We start from the raw sequence: 12414 nt of genomic DNA on the forward strand, positions 1-12414 counted from the left end.
GGTCATGTCCTGAACTGGGCAATGAATTCCAGGGTTCTGGAATATGGTGGATAGGGAAATATGGCCTTTGATGGTGGCACTTTGCTTATCCCCACAGAATACCCTCCTCACAGGCAGTAACATGGTGAAAGAACAGCCAGAGCAGTACTCTAATGCAAACATCTCTTACCTAATTTGAAGGGAAATATTGACCAATAGAGCTATTCAATATTCAAGTACATAGCTAATACTCTTACTTTTTTTTAAATTTCAATATCTGTTAGTGAAATTGGGTAATGAGTACATAGAGACTCTGTATTATTCTCCCTTTTTGTTATATGTTAGCAATTTTCCATAACAGAAAATAATATTAATATAAGTTAATGCTCTTGGTAGCTCCAAGAAATAGTATGTTCTGTGTGAGGAGGTTTGATTTGCTTAGTCATTATTGTGCTTGTTTTAATTCTACTGATGTCTTCAGTGATATGCTCTCATTAAAGGCGGGTTACAGTAATCAGTGTGATCTCTCTTAGATAGCCTTTGCTTTTCTGAGCTCATCTTTGGATTTGGCATTACTAAGCAATCCCAATGATTTTCCCTTTAGTTTTTTGCTTTTGTATTTAAAAATCATCTTTTATTATTGACATTGAAGTCCATTATAAGATGATGAAATTCTTTTTTTTTAAAGATTTTATTTATTTATTTGACAGACAGAACTCACAAGTAGGTAGTTATGACTCATAACTGCAGAGAGAGAGAGGAGAAGGAAGCAGGCTCCCCGCCCAGCAGAGAGCCTGATGCAGGGCTCCATCCCAGGACCCTGGAATCATGACCAGAGCTGAAGGCAGAGGTTTTAACCCACTGAGCCACCCAGGCGCCCCTGAAATTCTTTTTGATCTGCCTAATTTCTGGTTTAAACTGCACTCAACACTTTGTCAATTTTCTTGTGTTGAATTACATTACTTTTCTATTTTATTTTATTTATTTTATTTTTTATTTAAATAATCTCTACACCCAACATGGGGCTCAGATTCATGACCCTGAGATCAAGAGTCACATGTTCTTCTGACTGAGCCAGCCAGGTGCCCCTTACTTTTCAATTTTAAAAGTTAGTTTCTCTCAGGGGTCCTGGCAGGCTCAGTCAATATTGTACACACCTCTTGATTTTGGGGTCATGAGTTCAAGCTCCACATTGGGTGAAGTTAGCTTTTCTTTTCATTTCAATACTGTTTCTCTTTTCATAAACTGAACCCATAGATCCATGACTTAGGATTTAATTTCAGGATTATACTATTATAGGCAGTCTTTGTGTTCTTTTATTTATTTTTTTATTTTTAAGATGCTCCTTTTTCTAATTTAAATCTATTCTTTCGTGTGTTGTGCGTGTGTGTGTGTGTGTGTGTGTGTGCGCGCATGCACACATGCATGAATTTTGGATAGTTACAGATGCTTTTGTGTTTTTTCCTTTAACCTCAAGGTATATGTTCATATAGTAGTGTTGTTATCACTATTACATATATTTCATATTTCAGCTCTTTATTTTATTGATAAGAGTACATTTTAAAATTATAAATTCTAAAACTGTATGTAGGCCCTCATTTTTAATTAATTGCCTTTTCATCTTGAGCTCACAATGTTCTGTGTAGGTATTAAACTTATAATTTAATATAAATTGGAGTTGTTTTTGGAGATTATTGAATATTTTCTTTTTACCTTTACTGTACTTAGTTTTACATGTGTACATTTTTTAACAGCTCTAATAGATGAAAAGATATTAATATATAAGGTAGAAATAAATTATATAGATTAATAAACTGCTAGATGTTAAAATATTTATAATTATCTTATTAATCAAGAATATCTAATAATGTAACTAAATACAAACATATTCTAAAATTAGGATAAATAACTGCCAGTACTTTAAGTCTTCTAGTCGCTTAAGGTTTCATTTTCAAAGCTAGTTATTAGCTTTCTTAGGCTTTTGTCACTCTCTTTCCCTGCCCCCTTTTTTTTACATTTCCTCCTCTGTAGTGCATCCTAAAAGGACAGGTGCTTTACCTGTGCACACATGAAAGTGCAAGAATTTACATATATCAGTGGTAACTGTTGTATTTCTTATGCTCAAGCATTTAATGAATATGTTACATTCTTGATTGCTAAAAATTAAATTTAAGAATTATTTAAGAAATTAGGAACTAATCATTTTACATGAACAACATATATTGTGGAGGCAGAATCTATGACTACCCAGTGCACAAAACACAAACACACACACCAGAAAACATTCTAACAGCTTAAGCAGAATTATTTTTAGATTACTCTGCTTGAACTGACTGATGATATCCTTGCTATCATAAGGATTTCATGCCTTTCAATATTTAGTTTTCATTTGTTTGCTTTCGCACATTTTGTTTCCAATTTTGTGTTATAACCCTATCATAACTTTATTGTCTTATTCCTAACTTATACTTCAGAATGCAGTGCTGGCATTGCATATTTCTGGTATGGGTATTCTATGGAATTTCAGCTTTTACAGAAAATAAAGATTCCTAAGCAATCTCAAATTGTTTTCATAGCAAAAAAAAATGACTTAATAGAGTCTGCATAATATACACAGGATGAACATAAAGAACAGTTATATTATCATAATTTGGTATGTAATACGCAATATGTAAGCAGCAATACTGCTTGTAGGTTTTTTCAGAGTCAGAGTATCTTTATAGAATAAAGGAAGGACATCAGGGTTTGGAGACAAGGAGCGTTTTCATCTTGGGTGTTCTACTTAATAGTTTTTGTGACCTTTAGCAACTGATTTCCGTTTACTAAGTATCAATTTCCTACTTCAAAAAGGAACATAGACATTGTATGTTCTTGAGCAGATTCATGTATATTACATGGTATGGTGCATGTCATGTAACTACATTCTATAAATGTCATCTATTATTGTTAGTAATAGTTGTAGTAAAGATTACAGAATGAGAGAGAATGTGAATATAATTAAGTATTATTGGTAAGTTTGTAAATTATATGTATTATCTTTGGTTTATATGCATTTATTTATGATAGCTAACATACAGATGTTATTAAATTACTCCAATGTCAGATAAAATTATTTGGAAACTTGTGGAGAAAAACTATCATATATATATTTTTTTCATATAGCGGTGTTATATAATATTTAAACCTCCACATATTCAGGACCAAGATCTGGCAGAGATGTAAAATAACACTAAATATAAATAATGAAATTTCTCTTTCTCATCCCATAATTTGGTCATATATATGTATACATATAGTTGTTTGTTTTTTACAGAATCCCCTAGTCTTTTTTCTTTGTGTTTATTTAAAGCATTGTAGGTTTTATTCATTTTAATGAGAAAAAAATTGGGGTGTGTTTTGTTAAGTATTGGTACTGTCATTGCTTGGAATGAAAAATGTAAAAACAAATAAATATTTTGTCAGAGATATAGATTTATTTATAGAATTTATCTATCAGAAGTTGAGTTGTTTCAGTTCTCCTCTATCCCTCTGAAAGAGGTTAGAAGAAGAAATTACAATGTTTGTTAACAAAGAAAAATATCAAAAGAGACACACATTAAATCAAATCATATGTAAATTCTATCCTTTCTGGCACAGACTTGATTTAGCACTGTAGTCTTATTCCTCCCGATTGTCCCTTTCAAAGTCTCCCATTAGGCAGATTTGAACTAGTAGCTGTTTGTGTTTATCTTTGTCAGGGTTTCTCTGACTTCTAAATATTTGTAAATGTTCTTGCCTAAGAAAGGGCTCTCATCCCTTCCACTCCAAGGTGACTTATAAAAATTCATTTTTCTCTTCTTACCTAGGGTGTCAGTAGCTTCTGCATTTCAGCTATTAACTCTCCTGTATGTTTCTTCTGCAACTCAAGAGTACACACACCCCCACACACACCTCTCCAGGCATCTCTGTAGTCCTTTACTTTATATATATATTAAATTTGTTTTTTAATATCTCTGCCTTTCACAGTAGAAGTTTCTTTATAAAAGAGACTATACTTTTTTTTTTAATTGAGATAGGACTTTCTTTTTCTAGTGTAGTTGATACAACATTAGTCTTAGTCTTAGGCTTACAACTTAGTGATTTGACAAACTTATACGTCAGAAATGGTACACCTCCCCCCCCCCACTTTTTGTCCCCTGTACCCTGAGCAATACCTATAATATGTATAGGTATATACATATTATAGTTGAATAAAATTATAGTTGAATTAAGAAATATAAATATTTGCATCATGAAAGTGAAATATCTGTTTCTCTATACTGAAATCAATATTTAAATAAAACTTTCATTATATCAAATCAGTGTGAAATTAAAAATATATGATGCTTGATTTCTGTTCTTCTGAAATATATGTTTATATAGCTAATACATATTCATTTTTATATAAATAATTATTAGCCAGTTCACCATCTAATAATAGCTATTTTTGTAGTGTATTCTCTATTTGATTATAGTATTCTTTTTATCTCATATTAAATTTATCAATTCAGGGGCACCTGAGTGGCTCAGTGGGTTAAAGCCTCTGCCTTCAGCTCAGGTCATGATCCCAGGATCCTGGGATCAAGCCCCACATCGGGCTCTCTGTTCAGTGGGGAGCCTGCTTCCTCCTCTCTCTCTGCCTGCTTCTCTGGCTACTTGTGATCTCCGTCTGCCAAATAAATAAATAAATAAATAAAATCTTAAAAAAAAATTATCAATTCATAAAGAGGGGTACCTAGGTGCCTGGGTGGCTTAGTCAGTTAAATGTCTGCCTTTAGCCCAGGTCATTATCTCAGGGTCCTGGGATGGAGCCCCACAGGGGGCTCCCTGCTCAGCAGGGAGTCTGCTTCTTCCTCTCCCTCTGCAGGCCCCTCCCTCTGCTTGTGCTCACTCTCTTTCTCTCTCTCAAATAAACAAATAAAATCTTTTTTAAAAAATTACCAATTCATAAGTAGGTATCAGTCTTACAGAAATGCGAAAGACCCATGGAGAATTATCTTCCAACAGCTGTAGAGACTTTATTTAATCTTCTAATTGTATGTTACAAAATTTATCATAAACTTTCATATGTTTTCTTCCTACTATTACACTAAACAAAATATTTAATCCTTAAATATATATACCTAAGTCTATTAGAAACTTATATTTTACTCTCCACATTTGAATATAGCATACAAGTGCATAAGTAACAGATAATTCAAATATGACATACTTGTTGCTGTGAGAATGTCTGCAAATGGAAGTAGTAATGAATTCCATCATTTAAAAAAAAAACTTCTAAAAGTATTCTTGATGTAGGGTTTGTTTGTTTTGCCTTGATTAGGCTGTTGGTTATTGGAGCTGTTTGAATTTTTTTTGTTTATCATAAATTGAATTATCTAAGTCTTATAACTCAGACCAATGAGCCAGAGTGTAGCAATCCTTCCCACTCCTATCTTCAGGTTGGGAGCCCTTGAAAATAGAACTGTGAGCCAAGCATAATGGAAGCATTTGCTATCTTTCCTCCTTGCTTTTTGCTTTAGTGCATAGTCTCTTAATTCAGGTGCAAATGTTCGTATGTCTGGAGATTTATAACAAAACTTGCTTTTCCAGTACTTATTACTCCAACCTATTTCAAAAACAGATAAATTTTTCTAAACAACCCTTCAATGATAGCAAACTCGATTGCTTCCTTTGCTTATTACTACTTCTCCCTGCTCTTATTCCTCAGCCCAACATAAGTCTAAATAAACAAAGCTTGTTACTTTTCATTTTAAACTGAGTTTGCAAAATGTGGCCACATTTTCACTTATCCTTTTCCAACAGTTAAGATCTTCCCTCACTTGCATGACATCTTTCTGAATTACCTAATCACCATTTCATTTTGGTCTGAATAGCAGCACTAGAAGTTTTGTGATAGGGAAGTTAGAAGGTATGAGACATTAATAGTCCATAACAGTTTTTTTTCTGTATTTCAATAAACCCTGTAAATATGTTTGCCTATATTATGTGTGTAGTTTGTTAAACAGCTCTGATTACTTGCAAATCTCAGGCAGAATTAAGGGCAAGGAGAGAGGGATGGGCAGGGGAAGGAAGCAGGAGGGAAGGTAGAGGAGGGGAAGGTAGGAAAGGGTTCTTCTTAGTGAGGATTTTGGTGACCACCATCCATTTTGGGAAAAAAGATGAATTAAATCAACTTTTATCATTAACATATTATGCAACTATTTTATTGAGCTTTCAAACTTAAAACAGAAGAAATTAGCGTTTTTTAAAAAGTTATATTAGTGGCCTTTATATATTGATGTGTAGAATTTCCTGTAATGATTGTTTTTTTAACATTTATTTAAATCAGTTAATTAACATATATTATTGGTTTCAGAGGTACAAGCCTGTGATTCATCAGTCTTATATATTACCCAGCACTCATTACATCACATGCCCTCCTTAATATTCAGCACCCAGTTACCCACCCCCTGACCCCCTTCCCTCCAGCAACCCTCAGAAAGCAAGTTAAGGTAAAAGCAGGATCTAGTAGAATCACATGAACTTACTTGGAAATTTGTCAAGATTTCTAAATTAAATTATTCTTCTTAAAAATGGTAATAATAGTAGTAAAAATCCCAAGATGAGGTACCATCATGTAAGTACAGTATTTTGAGATATGCCAGGCACACAGTAGTCATACTGCATGATAACTAATTTCAGGATCCTCTTTTAAGTTACATCTAGGAATGAAATAGAAGTCTCCAACCAGAAGCTCAGTGAAATTAGTAGACCAGAATAAATGCATTTGCATTTGAGATATGAAATCCCTAACTTCCTTCAGGTATTACTTCCCTTACCTAGTTATGACAGAATTTGATTAGTGTCAGATCTCATATAGATTCCTAAATGTGGAGATTTCAAGAGAGGATTAAGAAGGAAAAAATGAAATTAAAAAGAAACTAAATGGAATCTACTGAGTAGTATTGTGTTCTGGATTTTAAAGGGAAATGTTCTGAGACTGGATCAATGAAATCCTATCAATTCATTTTATGAAACAAAGAGACAAAAAAAAAAGCAGTATAAGGATTTCGTCTTGTATTTAAGCAATCCTGGCTCTCTAATGTTCAACTGTGGTTGGATCTCAGTCGTCTCTGTACTAACAGATGCCAAAGGTGGAATCCTTATGACTAGAAAATTAAAGTTATGAATATTTAAGCCGATATGCAAAGTACCAACAGAGCAAAGTATACACGCAGATAATCATGAATTGTACAGTAATCAAATTTTAATAAGCAGGGACATTATTGTAGAAGCACATGACTTACCAACAACATGTTTTTTTTTTCTTTTCCCCATTCTGCAGGAAAAAGTCCAGCATTTACAGAAGGCTTTTGCTTCAAGAGTAGATAAATCCACACAGACTGAACTTCTAGGCTATGATGTAAGTAGCTATATAAAACCATTTTTATCTTCTTTATTGGTATTCAGACTTCTACAGCTTATTTACCTCTGTTGCTGCTGTGTCCATGCATTGATTTAATAGGATTTAGTGGTTCGCCATTCATCTTTTGCTCTTAAATAATCCCCAAATACCTTCTGGAACTGAAAAAGATAATTACAAGCACCGACTAGCATACCAATGTCTTATTATTTTTTTTTTAAGCTAACATTCCTCATATAGTCTTTTGCATTAGTGAATTTGCAGACATGTGGAAGATACATATTAGAATACTAGAACAATTTATTTTTAAGAAAGTACTAATTTATTTATTAACAGTTTAATCAAGTTATGTTCACAATCACCAAGGGCCAGGCACATCATTTTTACATTCTGATACATAAAAGGAAACACAACTGTGCAGAGAAATTTACAATACTATTTTAGCTTTTGGGCCTCAGTACAAGCTGCAGAAAGTAATTGAAAGTTAGCATTTTTTTTTCTTAGTGTGAAATACTTGTTGAATTGTCAAAATAGGATTGTAAAACATGTGTTGATACAAGATTGCTTCTAGTAACACTGGATGATTTTGGATAACTGATTTAAATTCCTATCTTTTTTCAATGAAGCTATGAGTTTTTCACTCTGCCTAAGTTGATGACTTTAAGCTTCCTTTTGATGAAAATACAAAGAAATTACCTTCTTCATCCTACATCTAACATTTGTCAGAATTCCCTCTACTATTTAAAGACATTAATATTATTTTTAGCACTTTATTAACAAGTAAGATTAGAAGAGATGTTTTTAAGTTGTTTTATGAAGGTGTATAATAATAAAATGTAAGTTTATCTGCAGGTCCTTATTAAATTAAATAACATAGATATAAATGTTACTTTTGTGTTTCCTTGCAAATTATGTTGCTGTATTTGACATAAAACTACTTGTCTCTGTTAGGAAGTAAACTAAAGTTTTGAATTCTAGCACAAATTGTTTTAAGCTATTTATATTTTTTTAATTTAAAAAACAACATTAAAAGCTTGCTTTTCTTTGGAATTTTTCTGCTACATTCATTTTATGTTTATTATAGACACCTAAATATTCTAGACGTGAATATTGTGACTACAGTAGTTCTTGCTTGAATAGCAGTGTTATATATATGATTTAAATGGTATTAATGTTTCATATTTTAAAATAGAAATGATTTCTAAGTTCAAAGGGGATTTACCACAAATATTTTAATATTTATCTCTTTTGAAGGAGGTTTTTTCCTTCTTTAAAGTCTTTTGTTACATATTATTTGCGTATCAGTACCTAGGTTATAGACTCAGTCTGTATTTTACAAATAACAATATCTTTTTAAATCTGCAAGCCAGTTGTCCAAGAAGACTAATAAATTAATAGTTTCCATTAAATCATATTCCAACATAACAAAATTATAAGTTAACTGAATTCCAGAAAAGTGAAGTCACTTGTTCACTACTACATGGTGTTTGTGGAAGTCTAATTATTAAAAGTAATGCATTCTTCAACAAGGAAAGAGGAAAATACATATGTATTGGGACTCAAATATTCCACTTTACTCAATAAGTAAATGGTGTTTGGGAGACCCAGTTCCAAATTTCTAAAGGATTGAATATAAAGATAGAATGTGAGATCTATAGCATTATTAGTGACTGCAGTGAGAAATAGTTGCTAAGAGATGAGTGGCACCTGTGGGGAAATAACTAAACTGTGTCTTATGTATTTGCCTCTCGATGCCCCATTATGTTCTTGTTTCTGTGAGTTTCTTTTATTAATATTACATAGTTCTCTAAACATTTAAATAAAAATTTATAAAATAGATCCATGAACATAGGTAATCCTTATTAAATCTTCATTGTTCCTAGCTTCTTTTCATATCTGACAGTGAGAATTTAATGTATTTTAATGGGTTGCATTAAGGCTAAGAATAATTTCTTGATAGTGAGTCCTTTCTTTTTTATTTATTTATTTAGTTGATCATGAATCCTTTCAGGATCCCTTTGCATAGGTGTTTGGTGGGACTTAGATAGTCATTAACATACAGTAATAATCTGTCCTAAAGGTTTCATATTTTACATTTCCTGGTGATAGATTCTAAGATATAATCATCAGAATCAGAATGGAATTACCAAAAATATCCGTATAGAACCTCATAGCACTAATGGGATGTAAGTGTTACCATAGACTTTGGGGCATTTTGTATAGAAAACATTGGGGAAGGAAATATTTAAAGAAAAACAAATTATAAATAGGTGAAGCATTTTGAATGTGATAAATTGTGTGACTGTTGAGAATATATGACTCATCAACAATGTATTTTATTTTCTATGACTGGGATATAGTTTCTATTACTTTTCGGTATCTATAAATTTTTCACTTTCTCATATGCACAAGAATAATTTATTATCCTTTGACTTAAAATATTTGCTCATATTTTTCACAGGAAATAGTCTGACATTGTTTTGTTTTTTCATATATATTCACATATGTATAATAGCTAACTTAACAATTTGCAATAGTATTTGTCAGAGAAAATATGAAAAATCTTGTAGAAATCTTGTACATTATGAAGGATACTTACACTCTCTTGCTTGCTTTCTAAATCTGTCAATATGAGCCACAAATTGTTCCTTAGAGATCAGTATGGATCATGTTTCAATGATACAAATGTCAGAATAGAAGAGACTACCAGTGTCTGTTAATATAATTTTCTTGGGAAGATAGTTGTTAGTATACATTTTGCTTAAAATAGGGAATATTTTTAAATTTCCTTAAAATAGGAAATATTTAAAGACATGAATTATAATGAAAATATTAAAAGAAATTTCTGAAAATCCACTACAGTGAATAAATTCAAAGATTCACATAAGAAACTACTTCATTCTTGTAATAGACATATCAGGGGACTTGAAACTAATGTTAGTGTTTGGTTTGATTTGATTTAGTTTGTTTTGATTTCTTCGATTTCTAATGCATAGGACAAAAAAATTTTAAAAATAAATTCAGAGTGTCTCAGCAAAGGCCTGTAAATACAATGGTTCCTGTGATGATGAGGGACATTGTTAAATAAGTGATGAATGTATCTTCTGCAATCAATGGCAATTGAACCGCTTTCACCTTCCTCTATCTACATGGCTTAGTTTATTGAAAGATCAAAAATAATTTCTTAGGTGTCATTTGTGTTATTAAAACAGGACAAAAGATGAATAGATATAGTCAAGTAACAATGTTGCCAATTGCAAAATTACACTAAGAGGTAAATATTTTCTGATTACATTAATTATATAAATAAATACTTCAGGACAGAATATAAGCTATCTCTGATTATTTTTTGAATGTAATAGTTCAAAATATTTGCAGGAGCTTGAAATCCCATTTTTGGTTTAAATAGTTGGGAATGAAAACCAAAATACAGTGAAGATTTATATTCTAACAGGGTAAAAATTCAAGTACTTTTTTTAAACTAGGCATCTGTATGGAGAGGTTTGTTTTGTTTTGTTTAACTTCTTTTTGGTGTTCTACAGAAAGTTACATTTAAAAAATGTAGTTGATTTATGTTAAGTGCCAATTTTCAGTTAGTGCCTGAACTTGACTCAGAACAGAGTCTCTAGAGGAGTCTTCCTCTAATCAGCATATATTTTATACTTATGTTTAATAAGTGTTTATTAATATTGAAGTTGCAGTTTTTGTTCATATTTCTTTAAGAGTTTTGATGTTATTATTTTATCAAATATTATTAAGCACATTAGTCTTAATATCATTAATGGTTTTACTTGGCTACTTAAAACTGGGTTGTGGCATCACACATATATTTTGTCTGAGTCATGTGTGAGTGAAGTGTAACTCACTTTAGAAAGTGAATTTCCAAATGATGGAATTTGCTTTATAAATGAAGTTTTCTACTTATATGCTAGGAAAATAATACTAGTTGCATTATGGATACATATTTTGAAGGAAAAACTCAATGCAGTTATTCAATATTCTCAATCTATACTACTTAGATTTAATTTTGGAGGCCCTCCTAATACAGTTAATAGTGTACAGGAATTCTAACAAATACGAGAATGGTTCATCATGTAAGGAGTAAGAATGATTAGTTTTGGTTTTGGTTTGGTTTTAAAGGTTTTATTTATTTGAGAGAGAGAGAGCACAAGTGGAGAGGTGAGGGAGAAGCAGGCTCACCAATGAGCAGGGAGCCTGACTTGGTGCTCGATCCCAGGACCGTGGATTTATGACCTGAACCAAAGGCAGATGCTTAACTGACTGAGCCACCCAGGTGCCCCAAGAATGCTTAGTTTTTACCATAATTGTTTTATTAGCTATTAGATAGAGCAAGAGAGTGCATTGTGTTATGCAACTATATTATGTCAGCCTATGGATTGAAGCTAATTGTAAGAATTGAATAATTATCTATTAGGCTTTCTAGTTCAATAACTAATAATCCATAGTTTCTTAAAGCTATCTGTTTTTGATCCATTCGTTGCTCTTATTTTCCATAAGCTCAGTACTTCTGATCATGTCAGTGTGCCCCAGCATTTAGCAGATGAGTGCCTTCTCCCCATATACTTCATTTGTTTATATTTACTTATACCACGTATTTCTGTTTGTTTTTTTAAGTTTTAAAAAATCAAGTTTAAAAACTGATATATCCCAAGTTTTCTTTTGAACCACAGTTTTTCATATTACATTAAGGATAAGTTTCAGACAAAAACACTAATTAAAAACGCAAGATATATGATCAGCTGCCACAAGTGCTTATTAATACTGAGCAGAAGAATCACAGCTTATCCTGTGGGGAGGTTTTAAGGGCATCACTTTTGAAAATCCATACATGCATTTATTCAACAAATACTAAGTGCCCCATGGAAGCCAGGCTCCATCCTAGGTACTTAGGATACATCCTTTAATCAAACCACAGCTATTTCCTCATGGAGCCTACATTTTTTGACAGCATACTTATAATAAATAATGAATGTAAGGAAAGCGTATAATAT

General features: G+C 32.0%; 1 protein-coding gene across 2 annotated transcripts in view; it reads left to right on the forward strand.

Annotated features, from left to right (window-relative positions):
- CCSER1 (coiled-coil serine rich protein 1) overlaps positions 1-12414 on the forward strand; it is a 1346695-nt gene that overhangs the window by 695682 nt on the left and 638599 nt on the right. For both annotated transcript variants that reach the window (XM_059394610.1, XM_059394604.1), the window contains exon 9: positions 7325-7402. In XM_059394610.1, the coding sequence (XP_059250593.1) occupies positions 7325-7402 (78 nt within the window). The remainder of the gene's footprint in view (positions 1-7324; positions 7403-12414) is intronic.

Source organism: Mustela nigripes, chromosome 1 (assembly GCF_022355385.1).
Source record: "Mustela nigripes isolate SB6536 chromosome 1, MUSNIG.SB6536, whole genome shotgun sequence".
NCBI lineage: Eukaryota > Metazoa > Chordata > Mammalia > Carnivora > Mustelidae > Mustela > Mustela nigripes.